This window comes from Balaenoptera physalus (assembly GCF_965194825.1).
Source record: "Balaenoptera physalus genome assembly, chromosome: 17".
Lineage (NCBI taxonomy): Eukaryota > Metazoa > Chordata > Mammalia > Artiodactyla > Balaenopteridae > Balaenoptera > Balaenoptera physalus.
The window spans coordinates 82,874,697-82,893,628 of NC_138895.1; the positions used below are offsets into that span (position 1 = coordinate 82,874,697).

Consider the following 18,932-nt stretch of genomic DNA (forward strand, 5'->3'; position numbering starts at 1 on the left):
GAATTAAGAACAACTAGAGAGAGAAGGAAAATGGTGCCAGAAACAGGACTGAAGGGAAGGAATTACAGCAGCTACCGGATGAGTCTGAGGATTTCACTGCGGGTTCTGAGGGCGACCTTCAAATAGTAAGTATGTGGATTACAGCTGAAGTGTGAACTTCATCTAGTCAAAGTTCTCTCTTACAAATAAGACAAGGGAGGGGAAGTGGGCAGAGCGCGGGGAAGTGCAGGGGGTGGAGGCAGCCAGCAACCCATTCAGTGGGGAGGGGCATACGGTGGTAAAGAGACCCAGAAAAGCAGTGGTCCTGGACTTCGGAGAAAAGGGCCCAGGGTCTTGGATCCACCCTTTGTTAGCTGCACAATCCGGGCAAGTCATAGGGTTTTTCTGAGCCTCAGGTTCCTTAAGTGAAAAGGGCAACAGTATCTCACCCTTAAGAATTATTGTGAAATCAGTGAGGTAATCACGTGAAAATGATCTGTGAAGCCACGTAAGTACAAAGGACTAATTTTTATGAAATTTAAGTTTAAATCTCACCAGAAATTTGTTTACTTCACATAAAACCAAATTCTGGAGGTGAAGCTAAAGTAGAGATGCACCTGTACAGGTCTGAACATCTGTGTGCGGGGGGGTCCAATGAAGGGCAAGAGCTACCCGCAGGGCTTCCCTGGTGGCGCAGTGGTTGAGAATCTGCCTGCCAATGCAGGGGACACGGGTTCGAGCCCTGGTCTGGGAAGATCCCACATGCCGCGGAGCAACTAGGCCCATGAGCCACAACTACTAAGCCTGCGCGTCTGGAGCCTGTGCTCTGCAACAAGAGAGGCCGCAACAGTGAGAGGCCCGTGCACCACGATGAAGGGTGGCCCCCGCTCGCTGCAACTAGAGAAAGCCCTCGCACAGAAACGAAGACCCAGCACAGCCAAAAATAAATAAATAAATAAATAAAATAAATAAATTAAAAAAAAAAAAAAAGAGCTACCTGCAGGTAAGAAACAGTTATGACATAAGTTTTAGTGGAAACAATTTAAATTTTACATTAAATTCCCATGAAATTTAGATTTACTATTTACTTTTTATTACTGGGAAGACTAAGGCCCCAAACCAAACAAACATTTTAAGATGTAAATACAGGGGTAATTGAGAAACAGGTTACTCTTCTAGATGACGCCAAGACCCAACAGGACGGCAGTGAGAAGGAAAATGCCGATATGATGACTAAGGAGGAATTTAGACACCACCTCTGAAAGGAATTTGGGGAGCAGATACAAAACCACTTTAAAAGCACAGCGAAGAAGCACAAGTCACCTCATCTTATTAATCAAATCTAGAGTTTTTAATCTAGAGTTCACATTTTAGGATAAATGAAGAATCAAAAAGGACTCAAAAAGAAAAAAAAACCTGTACAAGATGTCCATAAGACATCTACAAAATGTCAAAAAGATGTGCCTTGCATTTTGGTATCTGGAAAATAATAGCTACCCCTTTTACATTTGAAGAACCAGTTTTTTTTTTAAACAGTAACTGATCATTTTCTGTACCGAAGACCTCCAGGTCCCTTGCGGATCTTCAGAAAAAGCTTTGTTTTTACTGCTACTACCAGAGCAGCCACCAAGTGTGTGTACCCACCACGAGCATGAAAACTAAATGCATTTTAGATGATTTTATTTAATCCTGAAACCTAGAGGACAGGTAGGATTTGTGATTCTGCTCTCCCAGGGAGGCTAAGTCACTCACCCAAGGTCACCTTAGGTCAAACAGATTTCTCAACGGCCAGCTTTGTATGATAAAGTTAAGAAGCAAACGTGACGATATCAAGTTATAATAACAAACAAACAACATCCACAACTCCCCCCAGACCCAAGCTGGAGACAAGGCTATGTATTACGGGTACAGGACAAGTACACAGCAGGCAAGTGCGGACGCCGGCCAATGCACACTGGCGTGGCTTGCCTCTAGCTGCCTCAAGTACCCCTGGAGAGACTCAGCCTCGCCGAAAACTTCCACAACTGCTTGCCACTAACTCTGGGATTACAGAGGGCCACAGCAGCCAAATGCAACACACTCAAGATGTGACAGCAAAACAGCGATAACACGTGGAAACTATGTCACCCATCAAAACCCTTGGGTGGGGGGCCTCTGTGCCGAAGCCAGAGATGCTGCCATTCTGTTGGGGGACTTTCTCTGGTTGACACTCAAGCAAATGTAAGAGAACCAGCTGCAGGAATTCCTTGTAACAGTAGGTTTTTTTTCCCTTTTCTTTCTTCTTTTTCCTTTTAAACTAAACAATATTAACAACTTGCCCACTAGTCAAAATCATAATCAGAGTACTTACTAATGTCTAGCCATGGCTCAAACAAAGTGTAGAGCGTGACAGTTGACAGCTTGCGTCCTGGACTCAGGTGAGCGTGCCTTGAATCCCAGCTCTGTGACCCCAGCTCAACTGCCTAACCTCAGTTTCCGTTTCCTCATTTGTAAACTGATGATGACAATATTACCTACATCTCCCAGGACCGTGAGGATTCAGATGAAATAATGTGTGAAAGTTCACGGCACACGTGTGGCAACAGAAAGCACTCAGTCAGCGTTGGTTTTCAATGTTGTAATTTCTAAGGTTGACGGCAGAGGATGGAGACTGGCTCCTAGTGAACATGGTGTTGGTTTAAAGGGCTTCCTAAAGCACTCAGGGTCAGAGGGCCTTCCAGGCAGACACCTACTAAGTCAGTGATCTTTAGAATAGAAAACCTCAGGTAAATTGTTTACATACCACTTACGTTATTTTTTCTTTCTTTAACCTACCCTTCATATGTGAAAATGGCATGCTTAGAAACAAGGATCGATTTCCAAAGGTTTTAAAAAAACTATGGCTGGAGCAACAGGAGCTTTCATCACTGCTGGGGACACGGCATTGGTGCATCCACTTTGGAAAACAGGCGCTATCAGTACATAAAGCTAAAGCCGCGCACACCTGCGGACGCCTGAATACGCATCCACCAGACATTCTTGTACACGTGCTCACCCAATGACACTCCTGTTATGTCCCTACAGCAGCAGTCTTGAGAGCCCCAAGATGGAAAGTATCTGAATTTCCACCAGTAGTATAAGGGATAAACTATGGTATATTTACAAATGGGACACATACAGCAACGAGAGTGAAGTCCAACTACCTGAGTAACATGGGTGATCTCAAACTAAATGTTGAGCAAAATAAACCATAAACAAGAAAGTACACACTGAATGATAGCGTTTACATAAAGTTCAAAACCAGGCAGAACCAGTCTATGGTGAGTGGTTATCCCTGGAGGGGGAACAGTAATTGGAAAAGGGGCCTCTCGTGGGTCTCTGGGGTGCAGGCAGTGCCGTTTTCTTGTTCTAGATGCTGGTTACAGGAATGGGCCCAATTTGTGAAAACTGAGTGAGCTGTTTACTTCTTGGCATGTTTATATGTTCACATCTTTGCATGTCAATAAAAAGTTAGAAAAATACAAAAATTAGGGTACAAAATTTAAATCAATAATTTTATTTATTACCCTCATTTGTCTAAAAGGGATTTAAGAAGCCACACGTTAACTTAAAATGTTTCCCTGAGATAAAACTGACAATCTTTTCCTATAATGGCACAAACACCTTAATGACGCAGAGCACTGCCGGGAAACGCTGTCTTTGAACATAAACTCCAAAGGGGCAAATACTCAAGAGGTTTTACTGCGGTCTTCTTGTCACAGTATCTACCAAAGAATTAACTGACTAGCTAGGGATTAAATGACTTTTCATTCAAAAAATATTTAGTGCACTCTTATAACCTGTCAGTCACACATTACGAAATGCTAGAGCTCATGTTATGAGAAATTTCCTATTGAGGAATTTCTCACACTTGCTACTAGGCTGCCCAGAGGTTAATCTCATTCTCCTCAATGAGGCACATCTATGAATAAGGACACAGGATGGCAGGAGGACAGGCCCTGTGGTCACAGAGACTGACCCATCCCAGTACAACCCTCTGCCTAACAAGAGTCACCGAGAGCCACTTTTCTTAACTTACGATACAGTAGAAACAAGACGTGGTCCAGCCAAAGATGAGTGGAGCCCACAATAAACTGAGGCTATTTGCAGCATTTTCTCTTTAGATAGACAAGGAGAATGGGATTTGAGAACATTTTTAACTGCCCTGGGGTAAGGGCTATCCAAAATTTACTACTTTGTTAGAATCTTGGATATAATAAAAATTTTTAAAAACTCAATAAGGAATGTGTTTAATTACTTGTGATACATTGTTACATATAGATGTCCAAGCAGCTAGTATATTATAAAGTTACATTTTATTTGGCTTATTTGGTAGCCATATTCTACATGTTCCAACTATAAAGTTAAACTCCACTTCTGACTAATACAAAACAGACAAACTAATGGTCAATAATCTGTACTAATTGTTCACAAGAAAGCATCTATAAATAGGTACATGATGTTTTTATATGTGTGTGTGTATAAAATAATTATATTTAGTTCTAAGACTTCATCTGGGACAGTTTTTGGAGCTACTCCACCTTAAAGCAACAGTCCTCCAGCCAGCGTCAGCATGAGTTTTGTGTGAGCTAAGCATGAACTCAGCAGCTGTCTGGTCCTCACTGGGCCCAGCTCCTGGCCTGGGGGTGTGGGCAACACCGAGGTGAGTATGACGATCCCTGTCCTCAAGGAGCTTCAGTCTAGTAGGGGATGAGACGTACTAGACTGTGAGCTCCTCGAGGGCAGGAAAAGTGTTTGGTTCTCTTGCCCAGTGACCAGCACCAGGCCCAGCTACGTGGTGCTCAGTGTTTGTGGAGCTGACCGGACCGGGATGTGGCCATCTGCGGCCCACAGGGCGAGCACGGCCAGAAGAAGCAAGAGTTCTGGACAGCCCACGGGCAGAGCAGGGAAAGAGGCTGAGGAAGACAGTAGGGCTGATTTCAGCAGGTGCAGAAGGAGGCCTTCCTGGCGGAGGCGTGGGGTTAGTTTGGCCACAGTGTGAGAAAGGGATGGAAAGACACTGGCCGTAACTCAAGGAGCCTTAAATGCTACCCTGAAGCCTCAAACTAACACAGGGGGTGCCAGGAACCCACTGAAAGTTGTCTTGAGCGAGGGAGTTACTCTCCCACTTCGACGGTTCGGTAAGACTGACTGATGAAGCATGCGGGCCGGGGGCGGGGGCAGGGCGGTGAGGAGAGCTGGGAGGAGGGAGTGGGTCCGAAGACACTGAGGTGAGGATGCTCCAGCTGGTCAGCTGGCACAGGCGGGCGAGGAGTTACTGACGACTCCCAGATGCAGGTGGAGACAAAGGCCCCACTGCAACCTACACAAGCTGAGGGGCAGGAGGCAGGCAAGAGGAGACGGTAACGGCTTTGCTTTAGGATAAACACCATGTCCTCCAACTGAAGACACAGGTCTGGGACTTGTGAGAAAAGGCAGGACTGAAGCTAAAGACAGACGGAGGTGGGTAGCGAAGCCACAGGAACAGTTAAGCAAGCAACCAAGGAGAAGTACTGAGGGGAGGGGAGGAGGCTGTGGACAGAAGCCGGCGGATGCGCCGAGTAACGGGGAAGAACGCGCCGGGGAGGCGGGCGGGTGGAACTGGTATCAGAGGGGCGTTTCATGGACAGAATCTATCAGATTCTGAGGAAAGGTCAAGGAGGAACAAAAAAATTTATGAGCAAAACACGAAACGAAGCATGTTCGAAAACCAGCTCCAACAGGGACAGCAGGTATAGCCAAGCTGCATGAGAATTAAGAACCTGCAGAGCTCCAGCCTGAAGAGAGCTGTCCTGAAAGACCTGAGGGGCCGCCAGGCGTGAGGCCCCGGAAGCAGGCCCGGAGGGGGGGCGGCAGGGGTGTCACCGTGCGGCCAGCGGTGCCGACCCCACCTCCTCGGCCGGACTTCAAACGCCGGGGGCAGGACTGTGTTTTGCTCACCGCTGGGCCCACAGAACCTAGCTCAGAACAAAGGAGACACTTAGCAAAACAGCTGCTGCCTGGACGAATCTCCCCCACTTCTCACTAAGGCCCTGCTCCTTCCCGGAAACGCTCTCCTTGGAGGAAACTCTTCAGTCGGGCAGGAGGCGCTGCCGGAGGTTAGGTGAGGCTGAGAGGGTTCAAGCGCCAGGGGATAAGGGTGGGCTAGAACAGCTGCCGGGGCTTTTGGACCCTGACATTTGGTAATTTTTATGAAAAAAGACGAAAATATAGCAAATAAAAAAACTCAAATAAAATCAGGGGAGTGTACTCCAAACATGAAACAGCACATTAAACCATGGCGTTGGCTGGTTGGTTATGTATTATACTAAAATATCTTGTTGATTAAAGTATTAAGTCTCAATCTAGACTTCAGTTCGACAAGTGTTTATTGAGCACTGACCAGGTGCTGGTCCTAAGCTCTGCCCCAGGCCTACAGAAATGAGCAATACGGGATGAGGGCCACCTGTCGAGGCCTCTGAGTCCGGCCAGTAGCAGGTCAGCTCTGCGCAGACCCTCTGGGGGGCCCAGCACACTAAGAAGTCCGTGTGTTCCTTCCAGGGGACTGGGGGCTGCTGGAGGTTTGGGTCTAATGGCGTCTGGCACGAAGTAGGAGTCACAAAACGGTAGCTGAACAGGTTAACGTGGATGTCTGAGCTATAACAACAGAAGCGCTGAAGAGGTGCCACAGGAGGGGCTGTCTCTTTGGGGGTGGGGCACATGAGGGAGGCTTCCTGCAGGAGGCAACCCTGAGCTGGGCTCCAAAGACTGAAGAGAAGCGCCCTGCGGGCGAGCGGGGGAAGGCAGAGGCGCCGGGTGCCGCTGGGGCAGAGGAAGGGGTGGTGTGAGGCGAGACTGGGGAGTGGGCGGGGACTAGACCACGCGGAGCCTGTGGGCTGTGCCACGTTGGTCAGCAGTCAGGGCAGAGACACCTGATCACAATTTGAAGTTTATTAAGACTTGAAGACATAATCTTCTTAAGGTTCTAACAATGTGTAAATAAATACAAATCCATAAAGGGGTAATTACGTTTACCCAAGAAACAGGTTTGCCTCAGATGTACTGATAAAAGGACCTGCCTGGGAGAAGCAGCGGAGGCCTGCCCCCCCCCGCCCCCAGACCCCGCCCCCGGCCCCGCCCCCCATCCTACCTGAGCTGAGCTTTGAGCTCAGTGAAGCGGGGCCGCCGGCTGGGGTCGTAGGCCCAGCACTTGGTCATGAGGCTGTAGAGGGTGGGAGGGCAGTTTGGAGGCATGGGCAACCTCTCCCCATTCTCAATGCGGCCGATCACATCATTGTTCTTCACGCCTTGAAAGGGCTTCACACCGTGCATCAGTATCTCCCACATACACACACCTGTGAGGTGGGGATGAAAACACAACAGTGAACTTAGCAGCAGGAGTGCAATTCCCATGTTTCAGGAATAACTTCATAGTTGGTACGAGAGAACCAGCTGTGTGATTACAGGCACATCAGCCAAATAAAGCAGCATTCAGCTCTGTTATCAAATAAGAACAGGAATACTAATTTAGTATGATGCGAATAATGAAATAGTATTATCAAGAAAAAACCCATTATTTTCCTAAGAGGTTTGTTTATTTCTCTAAAAAAATCTACATTAGAAAATGGCCCACCAGCTACAGTGATATTTCATAGCATAGCTTAGTGAACCAATTCAAAAAAAGCTGAATGAATTTTAGATTTCCCTCCACTTTAGTCCAACCTGCTTATGATCACAGCAGCTGGCTTGAAGCTTAACAAAGAAAACTCTGCAACTTAAGTCTTATGCTTTCAGAGTACTCAGATTCCTCTACAGATTCCCATCACTTGGCACTTTGGCCACTCAGATCTGCACCTGAACACGCTCCTTCGTGACTTTGCTTGTGCTGAATTCTAGATTCAATGCCTTTCATTTTCTTCTCCACCAGTTCTCTTCTTCCAGGTCCCTTTGTGAGTTTCCTGCACTGCCTGCCCTGCCCCCTAGGAAGCTCCCGTCTACCCCACCGCAAGTGTGCCCCATACACCGGGTCCTGGGGGCAGAGGGGCGGTGACCGTCTTTCTGTATCTTCAGCACCTAAGATGCTGTGTGCCTCAGAGGAGGAAGGCATACCATTATGCCATTATATCACATTAATGTGAGTTAGATCTGAAATTAGCCAAAAGTCCAGCAACTTCAAAGTAGAGTATATGACAAAAATAATGCCTTAGTTCTGCTTTTCTCACCAGAAATTATGACAACATCATTAGTAATAACAACACTGGGTATCATTTCTTGAGACCTTCATATGTGTCTGGCACCTTTCCTTGAAATTTACACTATCCTTAATTCTCACACCTTACATTTCTTTAAAAACTGTATTTTATCAAATCTGAGATGCCACTGATTATAAGAGATAATTATCTTATATTACCAAAAAGGGGGGGGGGATATGCTGCCCACTAAGTTATAATGTGATCCTTTGTTACCTCTTAGAATTATTTTATTCTTACCAAAGAGCGGTTTTAAACTCATTCGGACAAGAAAGTAGCAGCAATATGAACAAAACAGTCTACATGAGTGTAGGCAAGGACCCACGTGACACACACCCCCGACTAACACCAACTGTGAAAGGCCACTGATCTGTGACAAATCCTACTTCAGAAATGTGAAAAAACAGGCATCTCAGACTCTTTGAAATGTGAAATCCTCTTGAGAGGACAAGTAACCTGCTCTATGGGTCACAAAGCTGACAGGTGAGGTCTTGGGATCTGAAGCCAATTGGACTCCAGCGCCTTCTCCAATCATGTCACACCGCTTCCTGTTGTATTGAATTCCTTCCTTTACCTAATATCAGTTAGGGCACTAAATGGTTACTGAAAGTCAACAGCAGGGAAGCAGAAGAAAAAATGAGAACACGTACTTCATGTATATAAAGTTATATTTATTTATAGGAAAAAGAAGGTGCATAAACTTAACAGGGCATCTCCTGGGAAGTAGTTTAAAATCCGGCAGAGAAAATATGCACACGGGACTATTCACAAGATCTACACGTGAGTGTCTCGACAGAGAGAGAAAGTGCTGGGAAGGCAGAGAAAGGAAGTCTATGTCTGGATGGCACACCTGCTACATGGGGCTTCATGGCAGAGCGGATATTTCAGGTGAATGAAGAAACTCTTTCCAACCGCTTCCTGCAGGTTAAAAAGAGCTTCAGCTGGAGGAGGAGGTGTCCAGAAAGCAGGAGAAACACCAGGAAAGCGGGGCGGGGACGGGGTGTCATCCACACCAAAAAGGCGAGTGGTTTAAAAATCCGGATAAGGTAGTGGAAGTAAGTACTGCAGAGTGAGTGAGAGCCACACTCTCGCTCCACTGGGGGCTTGGCAAGAACGCAGAGCAGGAGGACGACGACAGGGACGGACTCGGAGCAGGAAGGAGGGGACACAGTGGACACCAGAGCAGCAGCAGCTACAGAACACGAAGGGTCATGCTTCCAAGACTTGAGACAAGTCAGGAAGGGGTCAGATTCCAGAACAGAGATGAAGGGCAATCTCAGACATGCTGGATCTGGGGGCCATCACAGAACCGCACGGACAGGTTAACCATTTACGTCACTCACATAAAAGGAATGTCTGAGGCCGTGGAGACAGGAGAGAAGGGAGGACATAGCACCTCCCTGAGAGGGAGGAAGGCGGAGTGAGAAGGGGCTAGAGGCAGGACCTTGGACCCCGCGGGCCACGCCTGGGCGCACGGCACATGCCGACATCTGAGGAACCAAGGAGGGCACGGGCGAGCAATGAGGGAGGCCAGGCAAGGGAAGGCAAACCAACCTACAGACTCTGACAACAGACAGAGCTAAATCCCTCTCAGAGAATATGTGAACTGTAATTCTAACACAAAAGTTTTCAAATACTCACCAAACATCCATACGTCACTAGCTGAGGTAAAACGGCGAAAATTGATTGACTCTGGAGCCATCCATTTAATAGGCAATTTTCCTTTGGAAGCTAGAAGATTAATTTTAGAAAGTAAAACTTCCCTGTCACCTGCTTAGGAATCTAACAGTTAGAGCTAGCTGAGATTTTTAGTGCCAAAATCTCTGGGAGAACTGCCTCGCACTCCCTGATGCTGGGTTGTTGGGGGGGACAGGGGAGAGGCAGGCAGCAGGGGAGGAGGGAGCCCGGGTCGCCGGGCGGCGTCAGCTCCCAGCTCGGCTGTGCAGGCTTCATGTACAGGCTGGGGGCCCGGCTTTAGAGACGGCCTGGTAGCGACACACAGTCAATTCTCATTCACGGTGGTTACGCTCTATCAAGTCGCTTTCAACACCGAACCATCGCTCCCGGGAGAAATGTGTACATACATATTCATACCCCACATAGATGATAACCTTAAATCCTAAACACTTATCCTGGCAGGTTCTGACTTCTTTGGAAAATGAGGCATGGATGTGCTGCTGAGCTGCCTGAGGCCCTGCTCCCCGCCCCCCGACCCGGCACACAGGGGCCGCAGCCGGGGTTCCAACCTGCCCGACTGGCCCAGAGCCAGAGGGGCTGCCCCTCTCCTCGCTGTCCAACAGCCCAAACGGACACCTTGTCACTGCCCCGTGCACATCCACACCTGACTATGAACGCATCGGAGTGTGGATTCGGGAAGTCACAAGTCTCAGCAAGCAGACGCATGTGCAAAAATAGAATCCACAAAATATGAGGATGGGCTGTACCACCACCAGGAGGTGAAGAGCAGGAGGGGGCGACAGAATGAAAAGGACACTCTTAGGAAAGCCTGAAACTGGCCCTCTTTAGAGGCCTAGAATCTTTCCTCTGTGCCACCTCCCTCAACATTCTCTCACCAGATACCAGCCCTCAAGGAGTCCTAATTCCAAAAGGCAGAAACAGTTTCTCAAATCCAGCGGAAGTGAGAGGGTGTTGCAGGGGGAGCGGCGGGGGGGGGGGAGGAGGAGCTGCAGGCGCCAGGTGGAGACAGGCCCTGATCCAGAGGCCCCGGAGCACGGTGCCGGGCTCTGCAGAGCTGTCAGGGGCTGGACTTCCTTCTATAAGCAAGGGTGCCTCTCAAGACTTTTAATCAGAAGACAATTACATTTGTTTCATTAATTTTCTTCCACTTAACTTCATGCACCTTCATGACAACTGAGGTCAAAGCCTCTGATTCCCTCACAACAAATGACTCTCCAGCTGTGCTCCGAGCGAGGAACCCCTAACCCCGAGGGGCTGTTCTCCTGAAGCCTAGCAGGATCTAGACTTACGGACCTCTCTGAGATAACAATGTGTGAACTCGTCAGTTGCCCACTTTAAGTGATGTCTAGATGATTAAGAGTCTTGGCCACCGTGCTGTTTGGAGTTTAGCCCTTTAGTGGAATTCTAGGGTTTGGACTAGTCAGGATGTGAGGTGATATGAAATGTATTTTATAACAGTGGAAAGGTGGCCTGGTCGTTTTTAAATTAAATGACTACATAATCAAAATGAATAAACAACCAGACTTTTCCTTCCACATAACAAAGGATCAGGCTGTAGTATACAGAAAGCATTTGGACAGAGAACAGTCAGCAGCTACAGTATAAATGAAAAAGACTAATTTTGTATGTAAGATTAGGGCTCATTTTGCAACTACGTAAAAATCAAACAAACTGAGCAAGAAACTGGCCTTTGTAAAATGGTAGTAATAACTAGAAAATATACTAAAAGCATAATATGGACTTATTATCCAAACCTTAGCTGAAGTACCAGGAATATGAAAATTAATAATAATTTGAAGAACCAAGTCAATCTGATTCCAAGATTGGGAAAATTAAAGAAAAAATCCCATCAGCTAGAGTTCAGCTCCAAAGCTAAAGGATCAAAGTCTCTAGAGCCAGCAGACTGCAGATCTGTAAGTCCGGCGGCATTCACTGAGCCAGGGCACCCACCGCTCTGCTGGGAGGTTAGCCAGCTGTGTCTACGAAGTGGAGGGCATCCGGGCTCATTCCAGCTTTTGGCTACTAGAAATAAAGCTACAATGAACAAACACCAGTTTTGTGTAAATGTGAGTTTTCATTTCTCTGGGAGAAATGCCTAGGCGTGTAATAGCTAGGTCATATGGGAGGTGCATGTTCAGTTTTTTAAGAATCTGCAAAACTCTTTTCCAGAGCAGCTGTACCATTTTACATCTGCACAAGCAATTTACGTTCTCTGTGCCTGCCAGCATTTTGTGTTGTCACTACCGTTACTTTAGCCATCCTGACAGGTGTGCACGATACCTCCCCGTGGGCTCACTCTGCATTTCCCTAGTGGGTAATGTGCTTACGTGCCATCTGAATACCCGCTGTAGTGGAATCTCTCTTCATATCTTCTGCCCACTTTCTACCTGTGTCCTTTCTTTTTTTACTGCTGAGTTTTGAGAGTTCTATCTGTAGTCTAGGTACCAGTCCTTTGTTAGATATGTGGTTGGCAAATACTTCCTCCCACTCTGTAGTTTGTCTTTTCATCCTTCTGCCTGGGTCTTCTGCAGAACAAAAATTTTAAATTTTGATGAGGAAGAAGCTATCAATTTTTCCCTTTTATGTACGTTTTTGGTGTCAAGCCTAAGGACTCTTTTGCCTGGCCCTAGATCCGAAAACTTTACTCCTATGTTTTTTCCTAAAAGTCTTGTAGTTTTATGTCTTATATTTAAGTCTATGATCCATTTGAGTTAATGGCAAGTAAGTTTAGGTTGAGGGTCGTTTCTTGGCCAGGGATGACCAACTGCTCCAGCACCTTTGTTGAGAAGGCTGTCTTTCCTCCACGGACCTGACTGTACACCACTATCAAAAATCAGCTGAGCATATCAGAATGTACCTTTTTCAGAATTAGAAATCATTGAAGATCCTGAGCCTGTTTCTTATTTATTGCTCTGATTTCTTACCTTTGTAGTAAGTACTGTCTTCCATATATCGGGATAATCCAAAGTCTCCTAATTTTACACAATCGTTTGAGGACACCAGAACATTCCGAGCAGCAATGTCCCTGATAAGGAAGAATTTGGGACAATACATTTTAATACAAGGGAAAAACCCCACAAACTCATCTAAGTTATATAAAGACATACAGGTACTTTGAAAGACAGCTTATATACAATACAAACAGGAGCTTTATTATACACTGAAAAAGAAATACTTTTATTATTTTACTTCAAATATATTCCTTTTGGCAGATATTTACTCATTAATATGGTGACTACTATTTTGAATGATGGTGAAGAATATTCTCAAATAATGAAACCACTTATTAGTTTTCATGCAATCATATTGCCGGCTGCATTAACTAATAGACAGTATACACGACCAGGGTGTGTAACTCTACTGTTACTAAAAAACCTCATTAATAAAAGTAAAATGATCTTTGGAACACTTGTAAACGATTTTGCTGATGCAGTCCGTTTCAGTGCCGGATAACAAAACTCTAACACAATACAAGGCAAATAAGTTGTAAGGGCTTTAACTTGTATTCAAATAAGAGACCCAGATTATGAACAGAAATTCTGCAGAAGGCCAACAGATGTCACTCCTGGCGCTATGGTGTCCTGGAAAGTCCCAGGACAATATCTGTTTTAGGTCCATAGTGCCACGTAGAGGCTGTCAGTAGTATTTGTGGAAGGAATAATGGACCTGTTTCATACTCCATGTGAGGAAAACCCCCTCAAATCCATGTGTTCCCACGCCAGGGCACCACACTTGGCTGGGATACGCACAGCAGGACATTTAGTGCCGTCCGTGTATGAGAGTTGGGGGAACGAAAGGTCTCAGGGCACAGTGAGAACCTCTCCCCACCTCCTTCCTGCTCAGAGGCAGCTCACCAGCTTCACGCCCAGGTCTCACCTGTGCACAAATCTTTTGCTCTCTAGGTACGCAAGGGCTGTGCTAAGCTGATAGGCATAGAGGATCAGAGATGCTAGATCCAAACTGTATTTCCTTACTTGCAGAAATGACCTCAGCTTTTTGAACGGTGACCAAAAAAGAAAAAAGAGAAAGAATTAGTGTCAGAGACTAAAAATCAACAGCAGAAGAGCTATATTCAAAAACAATGCTGATCATTTCCAAATGCATTTTTATGAGAATGGCTTCAATTCTACCCTAATAAAAAAAGCATAATGAAAGAAACATATCAGCTCAGAAATTATGGTTAATCATTCTTTACTTGAGATCCAATTGCAAAATTGGAATCTTCATGATTCTAGACACATTTCTGAAAAAACACAGAAAGATGCTTCCAGGGAATGAATAAAGGCACAGTATAAAATACTGCCAGATAATGAGAGCTGGAGAACAAAAAGCTCCAGTTACCGTTCAAACAAGCCTCCTCCACAGCCATGGTCAGTCCACCTCCCTCAGACCTCCCCATGCCCCAGGCAGACCTGAGCACAAGGGGATGAAAGGAAGGGGAGGCAAGAGGTTCTCCCTCTGCCCCCAGGAAGTTCTGGGTGAAGAAGGATAAAATGGTCCCGTGTTGGGTATTTACGCACTAGGCCTTCTGGCCCTTACTACCGCTATCATGACTAATTCATCTAAATGCTAATAATATAGCAAAGAAGGCAGATGAATTTAACACTCCAATCCTACAAAATCTCCTACATAAAGGAGAAATATTGATGATTTAAGCCAGAAGAATTAGCAAATTCTCCAAAAACAAAAGCAGAAAAATAATGTGAACCAAAAAAATGCGTAAACACTCCATTTTATTTGGCAAGGCATGGTCGAGGAAGGAAAGACACTGGAGAGGCCGTCAGATACTCCACTCGCCGCCTCTGTTACCCAGGCTGAAGGGGAGAGCAGTGGGAGGCGCCGGGCAGTGGCCTGTCCTCGGAAGGCAGGGCTGATGCCGTCACGAAGAGGATGACGGGCCCAAAGCACCCTCGGGTTCCTGATAACAGAAAACCCCAGTTTTCATTGAAAGCAAGACTGTTTGGTGTCCTTCAAAGAAGAAGTAACGTGTATGATGTGTCAGAAGGTTAAACTACTAGATTTCAGTGCCACAGAGTCATGTGTAGACATCTGGAAATGACATCGCCGTGTTTGCCCCAAGCAGGGGCCCACAGAGCCGCCTGGGGACACAGACTGAGGGTGGCGCCCAGGCCTGCCCGCCCTCCTGTGGCTCAGCAGGCCCGGGTGGGACCAGCGTCCAGGCGGTGGTGATACACCAACTAAAGAGCTTCTGTGTTCCAGAGAGAGTCAAATAAGGACATCTGCCCACAGTCTGTTACTCACGTTTTAAAAAGAAACTGTGACTAACATGAGTTGGTCTGAAAGACACTGAAAAGTGAATGCCCAAAAAGATGAAGCAACTGTTCTGATTTACGTAAATTCAGCCTTAATTTACCCAAACTCCACCAACGTTGCTTCTTTCACTCTCAGATCCCTGGGCTTGTTCTTCAGACGACAGCAACAGAGAGGGAACAAAGAACCGCTTGGTCACCTGTTGCTTCCAGTCCTGACAAATCCTTTGATGGGAAGACACTGCTGCCAGCACTGAGTTAGGGGATTACTTGGGAACTCACTGATGAAGACGCTCAACTCAGATGCACTAGGGTGTATGCCGCACACTTCCCCGAGGGGGCCGGCGGAGCGGGCGGGAGGCGGAGGTGGGGCAGGTACCTCTCCGAGCGTGCACAGCTCCATGATGATCCAGACGGGGTTCTCTGTGATGACTCCGATCAGCTTCACAATGTGAGGGTGGTCAAACTGGCGCATCGTTACTGGGGGAAAACAGTGGTCCACGGTCAGTCTTCTGAAAATATTTCAGTTTCCTGAAGACTAGTTCAAATAAGACTCAAGGCATTTTAATGGGGAACTCCTTGGTGGTCCAGTGGTTAGGACTCGGCACTTTCACTGCCAGGGCCCAGGTTCAATCCCTGGTCGGGGAACTAAGATTCCACAAGCTGTGTGGCACAGCCAAAAAATAAGAATTAAAAAAAACTCAAGGCTAATGATGTGGAAACTGGGAATTCAATTCCACCGGTCAGGTCAGCTCACAAGTCGCCATAAAATGGCACAAAAAAAGCACACCACGTGAGGCACAAGATGCCACTGCAGTGAACTTGTGAGCAGCTTTACAGGGGGACATACTGTGAGGGTTAAGGGTTCAGAAAACGTCCTCTTATTTTCCACGGACAAATCTGACCTGGGGCTAACTTTCTAGGTTTTCCTCTGGAAATCTCATCAAGTTGGAACGTGTGATTCGTTTTCTAAGCAATACCCTTCATGGTAAAAACCACCCCTGATTGGTTAAGTTGCTGACGGGGTAGCAGGAGCTCCCCTGAGCGTGGGTGTGGCTGGGTGTCCCCTGCAGAGCCCCAGAGCCCACAGTGACGGGTCTGTGAGGACTTCTACTTCGGACCCAGGTGGCTCCCGAGTCCACCACTGCGGCCTCATCCCCTCACAGTACCAGATCACTATCAGGGCTAAGCAAACGAGTTCCCAGACTGCTGTGAGGACTTCGCTACAGGAGAAATGCTGGCCTGCTGTTTCCAGTCCTGTACTCCCCTCAAAGCAAGTCTGATGCCAGATATGGCCTGTGGCCGTCACGTGAGTTTGACTGCCTCACTGAGCCCAAGATGACCAAGAGGGCCCTGCACGTATACGCACGTACCTATGTGTGGGTGCGTATTTTTAAGTGTGTATACATTTCTAATATCTAGTATCAGGGCTAAGGAGGTCACCTGCATAGTACACTCACTAGGGTTAGTGAGAACAGGACAACCTTCACAGAACTCCAGAACCTCAAAACGGGAAGTGACTTTACATGTGACCTACTGCAGTGGTCCCCAAAGTACCTGGACTTCACAGACTATTGAAATGAAAAAAATTTTTTTAAATTTTGGGAACCAATACAGGGTTGACTTTTATGATGCCAAGCAAGGACATGAGAATCACAGCAGGAGCAAATATCTTTTAGTATCCATTTGAGTGTGGAGCCCCGTGTGGAGCAACTCAGCGCTGGGTACGTCTGCGGAGACAGGCCTCTCACTGTGTTCACTCTAGACACCCTACAGCCGTCCCTCAGTATCCACAGGGGGTTGGTTCCAGAACCCCCAGGGGGAAACCAAAATCTGCGGATGCTCAAGTCCTTCTGAAAAATGGCAGAGTATTTGCACGTAACCTATGCACATCCTCTTTATACTTTAAATCATCTCTAGGTTACTTGTAATACCTAATACAATGTAAACGCTATGTAAATAGATACCGGAGCGCAGCAAATTCAAGCTTTTGCTTTTTGGAACTTTCTGGAATTTTTTTTCCACATATTTTCAATCCGAAGTTGGTTGAATCTGCAGATGCAGAACTTGTGGACATGGAGGACTGTATATCCTACCAACGCACCCAAGGATTACACTGGCTTCTTGCAAAGTCACCCCACACTCACTTGAGAGAACTCAAACCCTTAAGGTATTTTCTCCCCCTCAATTTTGCCTACATATTCCAAAAACAGGACCTGGTAGTTAAAAACAAACAAACAAACAAGCAAACCGCCCCCCCCCCCCACATAAACACCTGGCACAAAATCCAAAATGTATCACTGAATTTCATCTTGTCAATTCAGTTCATCACTTAAGTATAATGTGATATTTTTGGATAAACATTCAGGAACCCAGTATATTCACTCATTTTCAATCGACTTACCATCATTTTTGGTTTTATGTTACCCTTTACAGAAGTAATTATTAAAAATACTACACAGTGCAGGGCTAAGAGGAGAATCTTGTGGTCACTAGGAAACTCTATCCCTGCTGAAATAAAACCCAATAGGTGTAGTAGTTTGACCTGTTATTCATTCACCCAGGGCAAGGAGCTCAGGCCAGGGGCGGCTGTTTGCTTTCACAAACTAAATTTCACTGGGACACAGTCTTGCTCAGCCCTTTATGTGCTGTCTGTGGCTCTTTCACACCCCGATGGCAGAGCTGAGCAGCTGTGACAAGAGACCATCTGGCCTGCAGAGCCTAAGATATTTACTATATGGTCCTTTATAGAAAAAGTTTACTTCCCCTCTTACGTATAGAGCCTGTCAAAGCCCTACAGGATTTTAGGTATACTATGTCCATCATGTTTCTCTGAAATAACAGCCTTTCAAAAAGAGAACAAGGTTAGTTTGAACTGACTACTCCTATGAAACTCTAAAGTTTATTTCTGTAATGGTGATTCCAAAGCCCTACAAAAATCACGATACAATAACTGTTGATAAAAATTTTAGAGAAAGAGAAGCAATTTTAAAAATGTGCATTTTTGAAAATATATAATACACTTTACCACCAAAGGTAAGGCAGACAGGCTGTTAGGTAATGATGGCTGATGTATATTCTGTGTTTTCTTGGCCTAGATGCCCTGAAGAAATAAACTAGTTGAGACAGAAGTCATCACCAGGCCTTGTCTTGTACTTAAGTCAAAGATCCAGGAATACGATTAGGATTTGCTTCAACTTAACTGATGAAGTTACAATATGACTCACTCCATGACTTGTTACTCATTGGACTCCTGGGTGATAAATGTTTTTGAAATTCAATGTACATGTGATGAAGGACACCAAGACTCATTCACACGACCAGTGGCTACTGAGTGCCTTCTATGAGTTAAGCCCTATGCTGTCTCTGGGTCTGAGCGGTGAGCAGAACAGACATGCTCCTTGCCCCACTGGGGCTTAAAGTCTAGAGGGAGACAGAGACAAGAGTAACTTAAACAATGTGTGTGTGTGTGTGTGTGTGTGTGTGTATATTTATTTGTTTGTTTATTTTGGCTGCACCCAGTCTTAGCTGCAGCGTGTGGGATCTTTGTTGTGGCATGCAGGATCTTTTTTTTTTTTAACGGCGGCATGCGGACTCTTAGTTGCGGCATGCATGTGGGATCTAGTTCCCGGATCAGGGATGGAATCCGGGTCCCCTGCACTGGGAGCGCAGAGTCTTACCCACTGGACCTCCAGGGAAGTCCCTAGACAATGTATATTTAATTATGGATACTTAGGAA

At 46.2% G+C, this 18,932-nt stretch overlaps 1 protein-coding gene and 1 long non-coding RNA gene across 23 annotated transcripts in view; one reads left to right on the top strand and one right to left on the bottom strand.

Annotated features, from left to right (window-relative positions):
• LOC309646997 overlaps positions 1–18,932 on the top strand; it is a 404,605-nt gene that overhangs the window by 228,082 nt on the left and 157,591 nt on the right. The gene's annotated exons all lie outside the window — the stretch shown is intronic.
• The window catches only part of PTK2 (protein tyrosine kinase 2), a 254,441-nt gene that overhangs the window by 45,489 nt on the left and 190,020 nt on the right, over positions 1–18,932 (bottom strand). For 21 of the 22 annotated variants that reach the window (XM_082433792.1, XM_082433790.1, XM_082433804.1 and 18 more), the window contains 5 exons: positions 15,573–15,673; positions 13,800–13,915; positions 12,848–12,948; positions 9,867–9,956; positions 7,127–7,331 (listed from right to left, as the gene is read on the bottom strand). In XM_082433792.1, coding sequence (XP_082289918.1) covers positions 7,127–7,331; positions 9,867–9,956; positions 12,848–12,948; positions 13,800–13,915; positions 15,573–15,673 — 613 coding nt within the window. Of the gene's footprint in view, positions 1–7,126; positions 7,332–9,866; positions 9,957–10,566; positions 10,588–12,847; positions 12,949–13,799; positions 13,916–15,572; positions 15,674–18,932 lie in introns of those variants that run through there. The other variant, XM_082433796.1, reaches the window with a different exon arrangement.